Source organism: Lotus japonicus, chromosome 2 (assembly GCF_012489685.1).
Source record: "Lotus japonicus ecotype B-129 chromosome 2, LjGifu_v1.2".
Lineage (NCBI taxonomy): Eukaryota > Viridiplantae > Streptophyta > Magnoliopsida > Fabales > Fabaceae > Lotus > Lotus japonicus.
Genome location: NC_080042.1, coordinates 78,854,201 through 78,875,563, shown reverse-complemented (window position 1 = coordinate 78,875,563; position 21,363 = coordinate 78,854,201). Strand labels below are relative to the sequence as shown.

Genomic DNA, 21,363 nt, shown 5'->3' with positions numbered 1-21,363 from the left:
TGAGTATTGTGAACGAGAATTTGCTGGATCTGGAAGCAGAGGAAGGAGCATTACAAGCACATGGCGAGGCGTGGAGTGTGGCTGCGACGGAGATGGTGCTATATGGTGATAGAGGGACGGCGGCGAAGGTTCTTCACAACGGCCGAGCTTGACGGACGATCGGGGAGGACGACGATGGTTGTTGCGTTCGTGAATGAGAAGAAAGCGTGAACGTGTTTTGAGAGCGTTGGAAGAAAAAGCTGAAACAAACTTTTCTTTTTTCTTTTGGGTTTAAAAATCTGAAACTGTGTGAGTGAATTTCTTTTTAAAAAATTATATATTTAAATTGAAAAGGGTTATTTGTGGCATTTGAGTTAAGTGCCACTTTAGAAAATTGCTACCAAATAGCTCCTTATTAGCTAGGAATGTGTTTTTAAATTAGTGGCAATTAAGTTAAATGCCACTTCCGAAAACTGCTACCAAACAACTGCTAATTAGCTAGGAATGAGTTTCTAAACTAGTGGCATTCTAATTAAATGCCAGAATAATATACGTTTGTGGCATTTTTTGGTAAATGCCACAAATGTAGTGCCACTAAAAACAAGTTTTTTTTGTAGTGAAAAGAGAAAAGAGAAGAGAGGAAACAGATACAAATTGGTAAAATGATGACCCTTATGTGATTTTGATATTGAAATTTGGTAGAATTTGCCAATTAAGAATTCCAAATTTCTGGCCCCAGTACGTAACAAGTTGGGAGAAACTTTCCAGCACACAAGATTGGGTGATCCAGGTACTGTGCGGTGCCACTAGCTGGTTTTGTTGAGATCAAACCAGATCCAGATTATTCCACAAGTAGGGAAATTTCTTCACCTTTTCTTTTTGTTTTCTTAGCTTTTGTGTTAAGATGTGGAATATGGGAGCTGCTAACGATATATAATCTAGGCTTAAATACTGTAGGGGTCCCTGAAATTGTACCCCGTATCAAAATAAGTCCCTGAAATTTTTTTTTCCGATTCCGGGTTCCTGGAATTGATTTTTTAATCAGAATAAGTCCCTACGCCGGAGAAGACGGTGGTTGACGACGGCGGTCATGGCGGCGCTACGACCAGGGTGTTGGGCCGGCTTCGTCTCGTCCTCAGGAACTCAGTGGTGGTGGTCTCGTGGGCTGGGTCGTCACAGTTGAAGAGAAAAGGTCAGTCGCAAGTTGATTTCTTCTCGCCGGAATTTATGGAGCTTCTCGGTTTCTTCGTTTTAGCTTTGTTTCTTGCGATTTCTTCGCCCATATCAGATATATGAAGGTCTAGGAGTGTTTTAAACATGTTATTTCATGGTTTGTGGAAACAATGAGGAGGCAACCACTGTCTTCTCCGGCGTAGGGACTTATTTTGATCAAACAAATTTTTCTAGGGACCCGGAATCGGAAAAAAAATTTCAGGGACTTATTTTGATACGGGGTACAATTTCAGGGACCTACAGAGTATTTAAGTCTATAATCTAATCATATCAAATAGACATAAAAAAAATGGCTATCTGAGTGTCTTTTGGTGGTCGATCATTAACCATGTTTTTTCATAGGCTTAATCTTCAAATTAGTCCATGACTTTTTCTCGCCGTCTGAACTAGGTCTCTCATCGAAAAAATTTGTGCAAAAGGTCCTCTTATATGTAAAACGTCTGGAGCAGGCCAGGTCCTCGCCGGAGCCCGGAGCTCCGGCGAGTGATGATTTGGCATGCTGACTGTATTAATGAGGCCTATGTGGAATTTAAAAAAAATTAAAAATTACACATCAGAAACTAAATTAAAAAATTAAATTAAATTATATAAAAAAAAATCTGCTTCATCTTCTCATAACCTGTTTCTTCTTGTACAGATTCATAAAACAAGTTTAAATTTGCAAACACTAGGAAAATGGCACTTGCATGTACGATGATCATCGAAAAACCAAACAGTAGCTACATCTCAATTATTTTGGAAATGTGACCGAACATATGGATCACTAATTCATCAACAACAAATCAGTTAAAACCTAACTTAACACTTCAGATCAGTCTCTCTGGCAAAATAGTCGCAATATTCTGCAGCTTTCACATTATCTTCATCTACTTGCTAGAACAAATTTTTCCATAAATTTCTGCAAAACCCCAAATCAATCTCAAACGATGAGCAAGGTCTGAACTTAAAATCCAAATCACCCCCCCCCCCATTAACCCGTTTCTCCTCCTTTATCTTCTTCCCCTTCATCATCAATCTTCATTCTCTTATACACAAAACCCATTGAACACACAAGAAAAAACCCACAAAAGGTTTGATTTTTCTTAAAGATTCACAAACCCATAATACACATGAATCTCTTAACCTGTTTGAGGTTCAATTCTCATAAGCTTGATGGGTGATACACCGCCACAGATTGAAAGTCAGCCACCAATGGCGGTGGTGCCGAAACTGGAAGATTTCTTCGAGAGCCACCAAGGCGAAGTACAAGGTTCTTCTTCTTCACTCTCTCTGTTCGACCACGTGCCTCCACCTCCTGGGTTCTTTAACGATGAGCAGGATCTGAACTCGGTTGTTGCTGCGGAGTTTCAAGCCGAGTTGGCCACCACGAATCAGGGCTGAGGGAGGCGCGATCTGGGTTGAGGAGCCGCGATTTGGGTTAATGGAAGCACGATCTGGGTTAAAAAGCAACACTCCTCTATGGTCCTCTCTGTTTCTGTTGAGGGTGGGGGTGGGAAGTTGTGGGTTTAGGTTTCGGTTAGGGTGGGGGTTGGGATTGGGGTTTCTTCCGAGGGTGGGGGTGGGTTTGTTTGCTCCGGTGAGTGATGAAGCTCCAGTGGGTTTGTATGAGGGTGTGTTACAGGTCTAAGAGATCAAAGAAGGAGAAGAAGCACAAGTCAAGGAACAAGAATTCTGGACTTACATTTTTCTGGGTTAGAATGATGAAGATGATGAACATGGACCAGTGGATGATGGTGATAATGAAAGTGTTTTGGGTTTGTTAATTAGGTTAGGGTTAATTTTGTTAATTTGTTATATTTTTCTTAATTTAATTTAATTTTTTTATGTGTTAATTTTTTATTTTTCTTAAATCCACGTAAACATCCACATATGCCTCATTAATATGCTCAGCATGCCAAATCATCACTCGCCGGAGCTCCGGGTTCCGGTGAGGACCTGTTCCAGACATTTTACATATAAGAGGACCTTTTGCACAAATTTTTCCGGTCAGGGACCTAATTCAGACGGCGAGACAAAGACAGAGACTAATCTGAGGATTAAGCCTTTTTTATATATTTTGCTTGCAATTTATGATTATCTGGTTGTATTATTATTTAGGCTCCACCACTTGCATTTACATACAGCTGCCAATTTCTATTTATTATATATATTTATACATCAATTTTTAGGCTACGATATATAATCCACCAAGCTAAGCCATCATCAATATTCCAGATTATATATGATCTCCTTAAGGTAGATTTGGAAATGACAAGTGGAAATTTCTAGATAAGACCGTGACCATGAGTGGTAGTTAGACTAGGCTTTGGATTTTCTTCTTTTATACATTTGTCTGAATTGCATATCGTTGCTCCTGAATACTCTGGGGTGATATTCACAACGAAGCACAACTAAAAACAGTGGTGGTGTGTAGTTCAAAAAAAAAAAAAACAGTGGTGTGTATTTAATATTTATAAAAACCGTTGTGAACTTGTGATGCTTAAGTCAACTTCTTAAGAAAGAGTAAAATAAATGCTCAAACTAATGTTTAATTAAGACTAATTATGACACATGAATATGCATGGGCTTTTGGCCCTCCACTTTATAAAAAAAATGACACATGAATATCAGCAAAATGAATAATGTCTGAGTAAATGAATGTCCAAGCATGTACTCGCTCCGATCCTAAATAACTGACACTATTTTTAGCTAAATTTTGTTTTTAATTATCTGTCACTTTATAAAGTTCAAAAGATCATTAATTATACTTTACCAATTATACCCTTCATTTATTGGTGGTAGAAAAGTTGAAAAAGTTAGAATTAATATGAGAGATAAAGAGTATAGTAGGAAGTTAGATTGTAATTTTAATAAACAAGAACATTAATTGTTATTTCTTAATACTTGTGCAACAACCTTAAAGTGTCAGTTATTTAGAAACGGAGGGAGTATCTAAAGACACATAAATTGTTATTTTTATGATTTGAGGTCTCTAAAAAGCTAGATGAAGGATTTTAAAGATGGTCCATATTTTTAGGTAATCTTGTTAAAATTTTATTAAATGTGTCGGTTGTATTTGCTCGATGCAGAACGTTCATTAACTTAGTCATCTCGAGTTCTCGAACAACCTATAGATGGTGATTGCTTGGTTGTAAGAGGTTTGGGCAGACTGAGATGTAATTGGGCCTTCTGGCCATTTGGCGTACAAATGTAATATTTTATACACCCATATAACCATTGTTACAACAAATAATGGATTAGAAGTAAAGAGAAAACGAGTGTTCATACCTCTGGCTAGGTATGTTTTTTCTTCTTCTTCTATTTCTTGTTTGATAGTTATTTGCGTGTTTTTAAGGGAACCAGAAGAATATTGATAAAACTCTAACATCAGGGCACTTAGGAAAAATCTAAACTTCATCCTACTAAGAGCATCTCCAAGAAGGAGGTCTTAATTTTGGACTAAACTTACTATTTATGGACTTGTACTGCGACAAAGAATTTAAGGCACTAATAATATGTCTCGCTGCACATTTCGCTCTGATAGTCAGGACCTTACTTTAATATACTTTTGGTTTGGACCCACAAATATTATTGAATGAGAGAGAAACAAATATGATTGAATTGAGATGTTAAATTATGTTGGTGAATGTGAGAGAAATAAGTGTTATTTTATTTAAGATCTCACTTTTGAGGCAGCAAACTAAGATCTTAGCTTTTGTCAATATCTAGCTCATGTCATATATGACAACTCCAGTGGTGATATCTTGTTAGATTTATATCTTATTTTAAGATCTATGATTAAGATCTTCATTGGAGATGCTCTGCACGGTTCTTAGTTGCTACTAAGATTTCATGTCATGTAGAATATCTCCAACAGTATGATGTAACAAGATCCAGATCTTATTTTAATGTCCCAATTTAAAATCTCTATGAAAAACGCTTTTAAAAAAGCAAACCTCATTTTACTAAGCCATAAGCTTTCTTGATATCAAGACAAGTAAATCCTTTATCCTTGGGGAGTGTTAGAGTTCAATGGTTTCTGGTTCTCTAATGGCTTGTTGGTTTGGAATATCTTCACATACCAACATGTCCTGTGTTTTGTTATGCATGAAAATCGCATTGTAGATAGACAATTCAACCTCAAGCAACTAACCTATGAATAAAATAAATGTTAAGAGAAATCCAACTAACAAACACAATAACTAAAAACCCTCACTAGGGTAACCTTTTTTTGGAAAGGACAAATGAACTTTTTTTTTTTTTTAGAAAGATGAAGGTTTATATATATAATAAAAAGCTACAAGTAGCAAAATACAAGAGAACTTTATTAAACAGAAAAGCACCGGAGGTGCTACAAGAACATGAACACAACACAGAGTTACAATACATAGAAGTCTGAAAACCCCACAAAAACAAAAAGCAAGCCACACCAGTATCACGCCACAGGCTTCTGATGATACAAGTTTAACTCTCACTAAGATAACATAAACGATTCTTCAAAACAAAAAACATAATAGGAACACCGAAAGGGAATCCAACTTAAAAAAAAAAAAAACTGACAACACAAATTAACTAACATGCAATGACTGAAATTGCATATTTAACCCAAACCTGACACAATATTATCATGAACTAGCATAAAATGATCAAAGTGAGTCCACATAGGGCAAGACCACGTGCAACAGAGCCATGCAAGAGTAATCCCGAGTTAGAATTAGAAAGGACATGTCTTACTCCATCTGGACCAAACTTCTTTAATCCTTCTCCTACTTCTTCTGGAGTAGGAATAGGAATCCTTTTCACGGAAACGGAATGAGATTTTGAAACAAGGAGGAGAAGGAATAAAAGCAACAACACAGAAAGATAGGCTTAATTTCACTTTGGGTCCCTGATGTTTCGAAAATGTGCGGTTTGCATCCCTTGTGTTTAAAATGTGCGATCAACATCCCTCATGATTCCAGAACGATCTATTAAGACCCTTCCGTTAAGTTCCGTCAGTTGACTAAACAAAACTCGCAGACGATGTGTTCATTAAATGACGTGGCCTTACCACGTGTATAATACATTTTGGCTTAATTACAAATTTAGTCTCCAATGTTTATCAAAACCACAATTTTGGTCCTCCATAAATAGAGTGAAAGAGCGTACAGGAGAGAAAGAAGAAAACAAGGAGAGAAAGAGAAAGGGGATGAGAGAACGAAAAAAAGGGAATGAACGCACCAAAATGATGGTGATTGTTGATTTTACCAATCTTTTCCCCTTTTTTCCATTTGGGTATTGTTGATTTTACCCAAAATGATGGTGATGACCAGGTGAAGCATGCAGCCATGGTGAAAGGAAGGAGCTTGGTGGCTGCCTCTGAAATCCCATCCCACACTCAAACCACAACCAACACTCTCTCCAGTCTCCACCATCACCAGAACCCACTCAGTCCAGAACCCACCCCCACCAAGAAACCACCTTCAACCCAGAAATCACCACCACTCTCCACACCACGCCACCGCACCACCTCATATCATCTCTTCAATCTCAGTGCTTAGCACATCACAACAGGACAAATCAAGGAAATCGAAGTCAGATCTGCAACGCCCAACTTCTTCCCTTCACTACACTTCCCTACGGTGGTCGCCTGGCGGTGGCGGTGGAGGCCACGGTGCGACGATCCTGTCTCAGCGAGATTCTCTCCTTGGCTTCTTGATCGAAGCGACGAGGATGGTGAATGGGGAAGACCAAGCTCCTCGCCGCGCGGAAACAAAATGGTGGGACGATGGGAGAGGGCGGTGTTGTGGGCGGAGATTGAGAGGGAGAGTGGGAGGAAGATAAACTGAGATAATTTAATTTTAATTTCATTTTTTTATTTTCAGATAAAAATAACTATTTTTTAAAAAAATAAAAAATACCAGGAAACCCACGACAATGGGTTCCGTTTAGTCAACTAACAAAACTTAACGGAAAGGGATTCAATAGATCGTTCTGGAATCTTGAGGGATGTCGACCGCACATTTTAAACACAGGGAATGCGAACCGCACATTTTTAAAACATCAGGTACTAGAAAGATATGATGATTTCATGTTGTTGTTGATGAGGATGACAATTTGCAAATAAAGAAATCGTGAACGAGTTATATATATATAGAAGGTGTATGGTGTTGCTCTGCTCCCTCGGCAGCTTCTACACGGCGTACGTACGCGCTTATTATTTAAGGTGATGGGACGTAGTATGCAGGTGAGGGAGAGTGATCACGTGGTGGTGGGTCTTGAAGAACAAGAACGGGTAAATAGGCAAGTTGGTCCCTAAATGTGTCAGCCGCCTTCAAGTTGGTCCCTAAATTTTTAAAATGTATCCCGCGGTCCCCGAATGTGGCAAAAGTCATTCAAATTAGTCCCTAATGTTAAAAAATGTGACAGACGTTAACGACAACAGTGACATGGAATTTTGTTTTTTATCTGGGAGAGCTGACATGGAAATTATTTATTTCTCCCTCAAAATGAAATTCCCTGAACACGTGTCAAAGGCTAATTGGCTGAAATTGTAGTTAAATTGGTCCCTACCAGCTTAATTAACTTAAAACAAAATCAAACAATCCAACCTTCATCTTCTTCCTCCTCCTCCCTCAACCTTCATCTTCTTCCTCCCAACCCAACCTTCAAATTTTAGAAACCTTCATCTTCTTTCTCCTCGTCGCTATAAAAACCAATCTCTCTAGACCCTCACCTTCCCACGCAAACCCCCTTGCTTTCTCTCGTTACTGCCTCCTTCGCCACTCGCTCCGACACCACCCTGTTCCTGTTCCGTCACGTCACCACTGTTCTTCTTCCTTGTCCTTGCTGATTCAGAAACAGAACCCACCACTCTTTTCCTTCGATTATTGCAAATCACGCACAGAAGAAGCAAGAATATCAGTAACAGAACCACCTCACCGATGCGAAAAGGGTGAGAAGCTTCAAAGTTAGAAACTTTGAGCCAAAGGGTATCGTCGATAATGGATGGCGGTGGTGATGATGGATTTTCTTGTGCTCTCATTTACAATCGATTAATTTGTTAGTAGAATACAGTTCTTGCTAAATCATTTTGTGCATCAAATAATTAGACAAATATGCACAATCCTCTAATTTAATCTATCTAATTAATCAATTGTAATATTTAGAACTCACTGACCCAAGCCAAAATGTCAATAAATAAAATAGAAATAGAATTATTTACACACCACCGCCATAATTGCTACAATGATCTGTAATCAACCAAATGAAAATTATTTCCCCTTTCTTCTCTTTTTCTACAACATGTGTCTTTTCTATTGGACACTACCCAGCCGCTTTCTACCCAGTGGCCAGTACACACCCACTGTGTAGGTTTGATCGGACTTCTCTCTATCTATCTCTATCTCTGTTCAAATCTTCATCCAAATACTTGACTAGTAGCAAGGAGAAAAAACCAGGTAAAATCCATGGTGGATCAGGAACAAGTGGTGCTGCTGTGAATTATCAAACTGTTCCACCATCTACCTCACAGGTTCAGACTTCTTCAGCACCACCCACCTGGGTTTGGTTTTGGTTTTGGAAATAAGAAAATGGAATTAGAAAATTTTCTGGGTTTTCAAGTTTAAACTTTAAACTTGAAGAGGGAAGAAGATAATAGACTTAAATAGAGGTTGAAAATGATTAGGGATGAAGATAAGAAGTTAGGATATAATTTTTTTTTTGTTTTATACTGGGGACTAGTTTGCCACATTCAGGGACTAACTTGACGTCCAAATGTTTTCCCAACATTTTCAGTTCCACATAGGCGTCCACATAGGCAAAAAAAAATTAGAAAAAAATGATTTTGTTAACATCTGTTTCTTTTTTTAACGTTAGGGACTAACTTGAATGACGTTTGACACATTCAGGGACCGCGTGATGCATTTTAAAAGTTTAGGATCAACTTGAAGGCGGCTGACACATTCAAGTACCAACTTGACTATTTACCCGCACAAGAACGTACACATGCAGTAATGACAGTATAGATTAGCTAGCAACTACTCCAATGCGACATTATTGAATAGTACTCTAGATCATTATAGCAATTAGTACGTATGTTGGAAATGTTTTAAACAATTTAAATATATGTTTTAATAATTATTTTAGATATAATTATTTTAAGAAGTTAAAATGAAATAGACAAACTTAGTATTTAGATATTAAAGTAGAATTTTTAAATGATTTTTTAAAATTTAATATATAAATATAAAATATTATTATTTTAATGTTTAGATATGTTTAAAGTCTCTAGTTTTTTAAGATAAATAAATTTTTGTCCTTAAAAAGTTTCTTCAAAATTTCATCTCTTAATTTTTTTTCAATTAAATTAACTCATTTTGCCTACATATCGTTTATTTTTACTAGTCAACCGTCCATGTGGTGGCAATAGTGGCGTTGCTGTCACGTGTGTATTATTTTTCTGATTAAAATGCACTTTTTAATGTTGATATTTTTGGACTATGGGATGAATCCAACGAGCTTAAAGGTTGTAGTAGAGAGATTGAGAGAAAAACTGCGCCAGAAGATTCAGATTCAGGAAATACATGTATATTTAGTGTTAAAAATTGTATTGTCTAAAATTGGTTATTTATGACATAATGCATAAACTAGCTAATACCTAATGACATTTAATTAACATTTTTTACTTTTGCATATACTATTTCTTCTCAAAGCAAAAAAAATAGCGGTTTTCCCGATGTATAAAAAAAAAAAGCAAAAAAATAGCGTATTGTTATATATTGAGCAATTATCTATCTTGGATTTGATTTTATATTCTTTCCAACCAATTTTACCAAGAAACATGAGTCAAAGAAGTCATTTAGCTTCCTTGATCGTGTAACTATATGAAGATAAAAAAACTAAGTCAATCAGATTGGGAAATTTCATTAATTGGGTCCACAATACACTATGCTGAAGTAAATAGCACGGCAGAGAAAAGGATGGATGTCCCATATTCTGGCCCCAGTACGTAACAAGTTGTCAAGTTGGGCAAAACTTTCCACAAGATTAGTTTTTTTTTTCTCAGCAAAAGTAATTGTATTAAATGGGGCGCACTAGTTGGTTTTGTTGAGATCCAACCAGATCAAGATTATTCCACAAGTTGGGAAATTTCCTCACCTTTTCTTTTTGTTTTCGCCGGGGTGTTCATTAACTTAGTTAGTCATCTCGACCAGTGGCGGATCCAAGCCCTAAAGTTAGGGGGTTTAAATTTTTCAAATGAATACATCCGTAAAAATATAATTAAAAACAACTTTAATATGTTTATACATCAGAAATTATACAAGTCATAGTTTTCCTCTACGTGATTTCATATTCTGAAATCGTTGAACATTAAGGTCAGAGTCAATGTTATTGAATACATCACTCTTAATGTAAGTAACTAAACAATCGTTCATCAATGTATCTCCAATTTGGTTACGCAGCATATTCTTCACAATATTCATAGCAGTTGCTACTTATTTTCCTAGTTAGCGACTGATTAAGGAGGTAACAAGACACTTAGTGCTGTTGTGTTGGTGCATACTAATGGCATACAAGACATAAATTATATCAGGAATATAGCCCAAAATAGTAAGAAGCAAGCAAATGATGAATTCAACGTGCATAAAACCAATCACAATCAGCAATCTATCAAAAATCAAATACCAAATCCAACAAACTAATAGTCTAATACTATCATATAACTTCAGATTGGTCAATTAATATCCAATTAATTAAGAACTCAATTTATTTCACATCTTCCATAGTTTTAATTCACTCAATATTTAGATCAAAATCCAGAAAGGAAAAAACTGTGAAAGAGATCAAAAAAATCGATTTTGAGAATGGAAAAAGGAAAAACAAGTCAAAGGGGTGTTGATATGAAAAATTGGGGCAAATTATGCATCAAGTGCACAACAACCCGTGAAGATCGACGAGCGAGGAGAGTGGGAGGCGCGGCGTGACGGGCGAGGACGAGGAGGAAGGCGCAGTGGACTGGTTTGGTGGCTTGGTGAGTGCTTGGGTAGTTGGGTGGGAGTCTGTGAAAGACTTAGGATACGTCGTACGCGAGAGAAAGTGAGACAAAGTGATAGAGTGAGAGGAATAAGTGAGTGTAAGTCTTTGGTGCAAATAGGTGCAAAATTTGGTCTACTAGTATAATTTAAAATTTTCAGGGGGTTCAAAAAAATTTATATACAAAAAAAAAATTATATAGGGGTAAGTGCAAATTTTTTTTGAACCCCCTGAAACCAACACAGGTCCGCCACTGATCTCGACCAACCTATACGTGGTGTTTGATTGGTTTTAAGAGCTTTGGGCAGACTGAGATATTATTAGACCTTTTGTCCATTTGGGCCGGCCACAACATGAAACTTCTATCTTGGCATGTAATGCAATGTAATGTAAAGTTATAACCATTAACAAATTCTTATAGTTCGAGATGGATTTAAGACGGCACCCACTCTTTTTTGGTTGAACGCGACCAATATAATTAATCTTCCGAACGAAATTGTGCCTTCGAGTTTCTTCTGACCCTGTTCGACCATTTCAAATTTAAAATGTCATATGAGCAACCACGCGCTAACAATTACGTTTCCAATCAGAAAGTCGTAACCTTCAATGCATTCACTTTTTCAAATAGGTGCTTCGTTAAGGTTTCACAACAATTTATATCCTTTTATTTTTAAATTTCCAAATTGGGAGGAAAAGAATAATAGTTGTGTATGAAAACGTCATTTTCTAACACAACGACTTGCAAGTTCATACTCAAGAGAAAACGAGCGTTCATACTCCTCAGGTATGTTTCTTCCCCTTCTACTCCCCTTCTTCTGGTTTGATAGTTCTTTACATGTTTTTGTATGGGAACGAGGAGAATAGTGGGGTTTTTTTATAAGCATGAGGAGAATATATAGTCATAAAACTCTAAACTCAAGGCATGTACTCAAAGTCTAAACTTCATCATCCTTAACCTATACAGAAGAAAACTCCATTTTACTGAGTCGTAGGCCTTCTCAGTATCAAGATAAGTAAAAGCCCCAAGGATATAACCTTGGCGAGCGTTAGTAGAACCATGAAAGACAATTCCACCCCGAGCAATTAATCTGCGAATAAAATAATGGTAGAGAGAAATTTAACCAACATACACAATAATTAAAAACCCTGATTAAAATAGAGGGGGTCTCCATTTACTCCAGGAGTAAATCCCTAAAGCTACTTCCAATCCTAACCCTTTATTATTTTAAAATCTAAAGGCTTATATTTCATCTTTGATGTCCCTCACGTGTTCTCTCAATGCAACAACACCATGCTTCCTGCAAATTTTCCGTTGAACTTTTTCTTCCAAAGTTTTCAATGTTTAGAGATAATTAAAATGTATAATAAAGGATGGCAAAGACATATCAAAGGAAAAGAGAGACAAAAAGACTGGGGAGAGCTTTGATGATCGACAGAGATGGACCATGGGAATGACTAGAGACCGCTGCCGATAGAGATTTTAAGTTGGTGCTGCGATTATTGTTCAAGAGATGTGAAAAAGCATGTTGAATTTGGTTAGGGTTGGGGCTATTGTTTTCAGTTTTCATTACTTTTTCTAAAAAACGCAGATCTGTTATTTTATCCGGAACAGATCTGGAAAATGGAAAAGAAGAAAAACACAAAATCAAAGATTTCTCCTTTTAATCATCTCACAATCAATCAAGATTCCATGTTTGTTGTTGTAAGCCATGGCCGCACCGTAACGGACCACGCAAACATCTGCTGCACTTGTTGACTGCGCGCGCCGGAGACCCTGCCGCCATGGTTTGGGGGGCGAACCGTTTTGTTAAGCACGTGAGGCAAGTTAGAGATAGATTTTAGCCTTTCGATTTTAAAATAATAAAGGGTTAAGATTGGGAGTAGCTTTAGGGACTTACTCCTGGAGTAAATTGAGTCTTCCTCATTAAAATAACATAAACGACGTTTTTTCAAAACAAAAATACATAATGGCACCTCTTAAATGGAATCCAAATTAAAAAATAAAACTCTCAAAAAGGAAAATTCAAAAAAAATTAATTAACATGTAATGACTAAAATCTTAATCTTAATCATATATAAAGCTCATCCACCAAAGTAGGTCATATTTTAACCTAAATGCCACATGTTTTTCACCTATTGGTTGTTACAATGATTTTCCAAATGTTTAATTTCCATTGGTCCATATTCATGACTTTTCATTGGTCCATATTGATAACTCAATAAACTTGGAAATCTTAATAATATATAAAGCTCATCCAACAAAGTTGGTCATATTGTAACTTAAATGCCACATGTTTTTCACCTATTGGTTGTTACAATGATTTTCCAAATATTTAATTTTCATTGGTCCATATTCATGACTTTTCATTGACCCATATTGATAACTCAATAAACTAGGAAATTAAAAAATTATTAAATCATGGAGCCATATCAAATATTATATAAGAAAAAAATTCAAAAATATATAAAAAATAATCACAAATTAGAAATTAATTTTTTGTTTCACACTTTCATTACCATATTATGGAAATAAGATTTTAAAATGATACTTGAATAATTTTGATTTTTTAATTTATAAAAAATATATATTAACAAAAAAACATATTGAGATACATATATTGTTTTTTTACATTGAAATACGGATTTTACTTTATTTTCGTATTACAACAAAAATACAGATTTTATTTGTTTTTCAAATAAAATAATAATTTTTCATACAAATTTAGAACAAAAACACTATTAAATATGCATTCAAATTTTGAATTTCCTTTTTTTTTTTTTTTTTGAACGAGAATTTTGAATTTCCTTGAAGGTAGACTATTCCGTTAAATGTCTTTAATCACTACCTAAACTTAATGCAGTTAATTATACTAATAATTACATTTTAAGAAATCTAATCAATGAATACTCATAATTTTAGCATGCTAAATAAATGCGACATTATAAAGTCAAAAAATTCATTAAATAAATCGAAAATTACTATAATATAATTTAATACATTAAATACTTATAACTATTCATAATTATTTTTACTAAAACTATTTTTAATTTACAGAATCATTATTTTTATTTTTATTTTTTCTAAACTATATTTTACAGTATGTTTTTAGCATTTAAAAAAAAATTTTAATTTTTAAGAAAACAATTTCAATTTTTATCATCATACGTTTTTTAATTTTTTTTTCCAAAATCTTACAAATATTTTCTTTTTCCTATTTAGACACTCACCATTGAATAACCGTGACTTTGACATGCAATTCAAATTCATAATTTGAATACGAGATTAATGATCATAAAATCAAAACCGAATAGGTTAAGAATTTAATGGGTATACACTGTCAGTGTAAACTTTGTACGTTCAACATGAAGAGCCTGAACTATTATTATACGATTGGAGCGATCTTTCATTTGACCTCATAATTTATTTGGTGAATCCTCTTCAGGTCATCGTTGGCCAAGTCTATCTTCTTCTCGTGTAACACGACAGGGTACATGATAGCTTCTTCCACAGAGGAATGCCCCAACCCAAGTAAATGACCAATCTCGTGCATCACCACCGATTCAAGGTCCACTTCACCATCTTCACTTAGCTCGTCACTTGGAAGCACCCATTCCTCTTCAGCATCCAGATATATGCCCCCAGCATGAACACTGTAGTTCGTGTACGCACCTCCTACGATTCCTCCTTTTCCATCAAACCTCACAAATGCTATCTTGATGTCAGAGGCGTTGAACGACGCCGTCTCTGTGAAGTTCAACGTCGTGACCACCTTCGACCACTTGTCGAAGGCATCTCTAAACAACGACCTAACTCCGTCAGTGACGTTGTTCTGAGGGTTAAAAGCATAAGTCAGGTTTTTATCCCCGGTTTTCCACCACGGCTTAAACGACGTGGTGTTCGCCTCACCGGAGTTCATGGTGGTGGTACCGTTTATGATGTCGGCCACGCTGCACCGCGGCTGTGTTATGATCTCGTGCACTTCCTTGTCAAGCTCTCCGGTGACTTTGAGATTGAAATTCTTCTGGAACTTCTCTATAGCGGATTGGAGATTAACCGTGAACACGTCGGTGAAGTTTGAATGATGCACAGTGGAGTTGAAATATCCGAAGAGGTCTAAAAAGTCTTTCACCTGCGACAAACCATCCACGGTGTCTCCAATTTTTATCAGCCTATTGAAGAGTGACTTGAGCTTGTTCAAGATCTTGGAAAACCATTTAGTTGCAGTTACTCGTCGAAGTAACGACGGAATTTGTCTGCTTCTAATTAGTAATCCAATAGCGGGTGCAAAAGAAATGGATTCAGAGACATCCACAAAGAGAAAGGTTAATACTAAAAGGAGCAAAAAGGTGCTGCCTCTATGTGCTCTCAACCTCATATTTTAGTACTTGATTTTGTTTCTCTTGGGTGATCAAGTGTCTTGGTTTGGTGTTGGAGAAAATGTGAGTACAGAGCTTATAATATAGAACTCAGGGATTGGAGACAGTCGCATACTTTGTGCTTTGGAAAAGTCATCAAGTTGCGTCTACTAAGCAGGTTCTGTACAATCCGGAGGAAATTTCATGATTGAGTTCGACAGGTTACCTATCATTTTAGCTTCAACAATTTACATCTATAAAATACACTCTACGCGGTTTTGACGTATATATATATTTTTGCAGACTAACCAAAAATTAAAATCATCAGATTAGAGAGATCCCCTCACTTCCTTCTCCGGGGAAGCCCAAGGTATTGGCCCAGCAGACATCGCTTCTGGGTTCTAGTGGGCTTTTTTGGCGGCCCCATTCTCCTTCCACTTTTCAATCACTGTCCTACTTACATCTCTCCCTTCAGGGAAGAGCTCTCATACTCAGGGAAGACTGTATCATCGATGACTCGCAGTCTCGAGGAGCAAGCAGGGATACTGGTGATCGCCCAGGAACAGAGCTTTAGCCACATGGAAACTCCCTTCCTAAGGGTCCTTCAAGATTAACACCGATGCTGGTTGGAAAAAAGATCACCTAAGAGCTACAACTGCATATCTGGCTAGAGATTGTCGTGGTCAGGTCTTAATAGGGGGGGCCTCGGAGATACTTGCTTCTTCCCCCCTTGTTGCTGAAGCTGAGGCTTTAAGGGAAGCGATCATTACATCATCCAACTTTGGCTGGAGCAATTGTACTTTCGAATCGGATTGCAAGGAATTAATTGAGGTCTGTAACCGGACGAGAACAAATGGAGAGCTCCAAGTTATCACTGATGATATAATCAATCTGGCCACTAAATTCCATTCATGTACCTTCCTTTGGACCCCAAGGGAAGCAAATCAAGCCGCACATACCATTGCCCAGCTCCACTTTCATCACTCCCTTCCACTCAATTGGACTCGCAATTGGCCTCCGGAGCTCGCTAGGATCCTGAGAAGAGAGTCTCACCAGAGAAGCACGTCTACCGGAAGTGGCACGATCCCGTTCGATCCTGGTGGCTAACGTCTCCCCTCCCCCTTGGTTCCTCAGCCTTTGGGCCTAGTGACGGGCAGATGGGGTAGAAATAGGAATGTGGATTCTATTGTTGTTTAGGTTCTTTGTTAACCTGTAATCTTTTTCTTTCAGTGGTCTTAAGATCCACTTTCCATGTTCTACCCTGCCCTACCCATTTGGGCTTTGTTTTCTAGTAAACGTTGTCCATTGACCAAAAAAAAAAAGAAAAGAAAATGGATAGTTCCAAAACATATAAAAATGGATCAGTTATTTTTTTTGTCAAAAAAACGGATCCGTTGGTATAGAAATTTTTTTGTTGCCTTTCCAAACAAAAATGATTTTCTCTTTAATTTTAGGCTTAAATAATCTTTTGGTCCTTAAAATTGTAAAGGGAATCAAATTGAGTCCCTGAAAATTTTTCACATCAAATTGGATCCATAGAATTTGTTTTTAATCAAATTAAGTCTTTTTTTTCTCAATTTTGATCGATCAACGGTCCAGTGGCAAGCCTAATCAGCTGAGGATGATCACATAGATTTTTTCACATCAATTTTAGTCCCTTGAAAAATATTTTAATGAATTTTAGTTCATGTTCTTCCACCGTCATTTTTTTGTTGCCTCTAATTTTCTAGGTTTTAAAATAACAAGGTGAATGTGATGAACATATAGTTTTTTTAGTGTTTTGAATGTCTGGATTTAAGGATTTGAGTTATGAAGGAAGAGGAAGAAGGTGGAAGAACATGGACTAAAATTGATTAAAATATTTTTCAAGAGACTAAAATTGATGTGCAAAAGTCCACGTGACCATCATCATCTAACTAGGCTTGCCACTAGACCGTTGACTGGTCAAAATTGAGGACAAGGACTTAATTTGAATAAAAAAACTTTCTTGGGAGCCAATTTGATGTGAAATTTTTTCAGGGACTAGGTCTGATTACCTTTACAATTTCAGAAACCAAAATGGTATTTAAACTTTCTTTATAAGCAAAATTGAATTAATGAAACACAAGATATTACCTCAGTCAATTACATACAAGAAGACATAGCCAATTAAAACTCATAAAATGCACTAGTAACAAATTAAATCTATTTGCCAGCTAATACTCCACCGATTATCATGTACACCAAACATTTTTTTTTAATGCATGTTCACCAAAGGTTATTCCCAACTAGAACAAGAATGAGTGAACATACATGACAGAAAAACAGAAACTAGAGAACATGCATGTAACCTTAATGAACTTTTTTTCACGACAAAAACCTAACATAAACGTAAGTACATGGTACTCCAACCCTTACATCAACCAAAAGAAAAAGAAAAAACAGATAACTTCAGCTCACATACCAAGCAAGAAGGCAAACAGTAATAACGGAATTAACGGGGATACAATTACAAGGAAATAGAAGAAGAAAGGATTCTTACTTTTCTTAGACAACATATAAAACCTTAATTAATAAAGCAGTGATTGGTGAACATTCAAAAATTGTGGACATTTCTAACACATGTGTTATTAGTGATTTGATTTTGGTTAAAATCTGCCACAGATATATATAAAATGTCTAATTAATTAAATAATAGAAGAGAAGTCGGTACAATATATAATAATAAACTTAATTAACTAAAATATCCATTCAAGCTATTATATATGATACATATCCATTCCCACTAGAACAAGTGAACATATCAATCAAATTAAAAAAAAATGATCAAGTGAACATGGCACAACAAACAAAAAACAAGAGATCATAAATACAAGACCTTAACAAAATATGTTACACAAGTATCCAGTTTCAATCGATATTCAACTGACACATGCTTTAGTAGAGGTTTAAAGCCGTCAATACTAAAGCTTGTGTCAACTGAATACCTGATAAAAATTAGATGTCCACATATAATTCTTCAAATCTTAACACGCTTAATTACTTTATTTCCAAGCGGGAAAAAGATCTGGCCTTGATTCAGCAAAAACCTAAAACCATGAAAGCAAAAGCACCAATGAAAGCAAGGATCAGGTTGTGCCGCATTACATAGCCGGCGACGCCGCCATTACTGTTCGTTCCATGTGAAGATGCTGAACCGTTATTATGACCGGAGTTATTCACCTGGTTTATTTGGTGAATCCTCTGCAAGTCATCGTTGGCCAAGTCTATCTTCTTCTCCTGCAACACAATAGGGTACATGATAGCTTGTTCCACAGAGGAATGCCCAACCCAAGTAAATGTCCAATCTCGTGCATCACAACCGATTCAAGGTCCACCTCGTCTTGAGTCAGCTCCTGACTCAGCATCACCCATTCCTCTTCAGCATCAAGATATATGCCTCCAGCATGAACATTATAGTAGTTTGTATACGCGAATCCTACGTTTCCACCTTTTCCATCCAACGCGACGAACGCTATCTCGATATCGGAGGTATTGAACGTCGTCGTCTCAGTGAAGTTCAACGATGTCACCTTCGACCATCGGTCGAAGGCATCTCGGAACAACGACCTAACACCATCAGTGACGTTGTTTTGAGGGTCAAAAGCGTAGGTGAGTTCTTTAACGCCCGCTTTCCACCACGGCTTAAACACCGTCGTGTTGGCCTTCCTAGAGTTCATGGTGGTGGTTCCATTGATGATATCGGGGACGCCACATCGCGGCTGTGATAAGACGTGGTACAAATTATTGTCCAGCTGCCCGGTGACTTGGAGATTGTAATTCTTCTGGAACTCCTCTATGGCGGATTTGGCATTCTCCGTGTACTCGTTGGTGAAGTTTGAATGAAGAGTGGAGTTTAAGTATCCGAAGAGGTCTAAGTAGTCTTGCACCTGCGACAAACCATCGACTATGTCTCCAATCCTTGCTTTTGGTCCATTGAAGAGCGACTTCAACTTATTCCAGACGTTGGAAGTTCATTTACTTGCAATTACTTGTTTAAGGTACTGCGGAATTTGTTTGCTTTTAGTTAGTAATCCTGGTGCTTCTGCAAAAGAAATGGATACAGAAACATCCACCAAGAGAAATGATAATATTAGAAGGAAGAGAAAGCTTGTGTGTGAACTTATCCTCATATTTCATTACTTGTTTTTTGTTTCTCGTTGTTTGGGGTGGTGAAGGAAATGCGAGCCAAGGTACAACTTATATAGTGGTTGGACTTGGAGATATATAGTCCCGATCATGACAGCTAATTAGTAAAATTTATATGAATTTATTTTAACTATGTTTACTAAAAAAAATTAGAAGTGTGTTGAATAATGAAAGATTACATAGTAATGACATTTTAATTTATTGCCCATTTGCTCCAATAATGGTCCCAAACAAATCAAATGTTCACTCACTTTATCAATTAAAAATAGCATTGTTTGTATATACCTGATCAGAAACAATTGGCCGAGGAAGTACTCAAAAAAGAAAAAATAAATAATTTGGTGAAGAAGTCAAAAGTCAACTAACATATGTTACAAAGGAAAGGGATGTGTAACTTAGCCTTATTTTATTTTACCATTAAGATTATTCATAAAATATAAAAGAGTAAAATACAGTAATTTCTTAAAATTTGTCAAAATGACACATCACATTTGTGACGAATTTTATGACGGAATGGTTTGCGTCGTAAAAGTCATCACTAACTTAGCTTACATCCCTTTATTTTAGCAACAAATTCACATTTCCGAAATTTGTCACTAATACATGCAAAGTTTAACAAGTACTTTAAATTATCTATAAATTTTAGAGATTGAAATATAATTCATCGTTAAAATAGATTAATTTGGATTTGTGACGACTTTTACAACAGAAAACATTACTTTTATAAAATCCGTCACTAATTATGTCTTCAATATTTGAATTTTGTGACGGATTTTAGTGTTCCATTGCAAAATTTGAAAGAGAGTGGAGTAGAGTATATACTTTAGGCAAGAATAAGTTGAAGTGTCATTTTGACAAACCTCGAAAAAATTGCCTATATTTAACTGTTCTTGCCATGAACATTGATGAAAGGTATAGTACCTAGAGAGTGGAGAATTGCGTTAGAGAGAGAATGCTGAATTTCATGTATGATTTCATCAAATGAGCCAAAGTCCCTTACAACTGATAACTACCTCCAATTTATAGAGCTCGGGTACTACCTATTGGGCCAATTGGGCCTCCGAGATCAAGGCCCAATTTAAGGTCAGGGCCCCGCCACGGGGCGGGCTATATGCTGGGCGTTGCCCCTCTAGGGGCTCGCCCAGTCCACTAGTCCACAAGACACCGAGCTCGAAGTATGAGAGCTAAGTGTGTCTTTTAAATGCCTTTACATGTGTCCTATTGTGCACTGGGATCTAAGCTGTCAACATGACTTGAGAAAAGTGTGGTAAACTATATCGCCAACATGGCGTGAGCAAAAGGAAACTAACATCTTTAGCCACCCAGTCCACTGACTTGGCGAGCAACCCGAGCCGGCAAGCCCACAAGTCCACAAGTCCACAAGCGGCGAGAGCGATTGCTCCGTGCTGGCGATTAGCTGGAGCAGGTACATGACCGTTCGCCGGCGGGCATCATTCTGGAGCGACTAAACTTTGTTGCTGGCACCACCTGTCAGGCGATGGCGTTTGGTTTCTTCAGTGGCGAGGCCTTTCGCGCTTTCTCTTGTTTCAAAACTCTTTCAAATCCCTAACTGCCCCACGTGATGTGTCAGTTACATCAATTTCCCTCTTTCTCCGGAACCGTCACTTCACTTTT

At 36.9% G+C, this 21,363-nt stretch overlaps 1 protein-coding gene and 1 pseudogene across 1 annotated transcript; both read right to left on the bottom strand.

Moving 5' to 3' along the window:
* Positions 1 to 14,472: 14,472 nt before the first annotated feature.
* LOC130739940 (metalloendoproteinase 2-MMP-like) lies at positions 14,473 to 15,650 on the bottom strand. The gene has a single exon (XM_057592417.1). It carries the CDS (start codon positions 15,579 to 15,581, stop codon positions 14,610 to 14,612), a length of 972 nt encoding a protein of 323 aa, XP_057448400.1. The 5' UTR covers positions 15,582 to 15,650; the 3' UTR covers positions 14,473 to 14,609.
* Positions 15,651 to 18,291: 2,641 nt separating this feature from the next.
* On the bottom strand, positions 18,292 to 19,733 carry LOC130735730 (metalloendoproteinase 5-MMP-like; annotated as a pseudogene).
* Between the last annotated feature and the right edge of the window lie 1,630 nt (positions 19,734 to 21,363).

Bases quoted from the DNA above. Each gene is read 5' to 3' on its own strand.
- LOC130739940 (XM_057592417.1), bottom strand. From the start codon at position 15,581: ATGAGGTTGAGAGCACATAGAGGCAGCACCTTTTTGCTCCTTTTAGTA.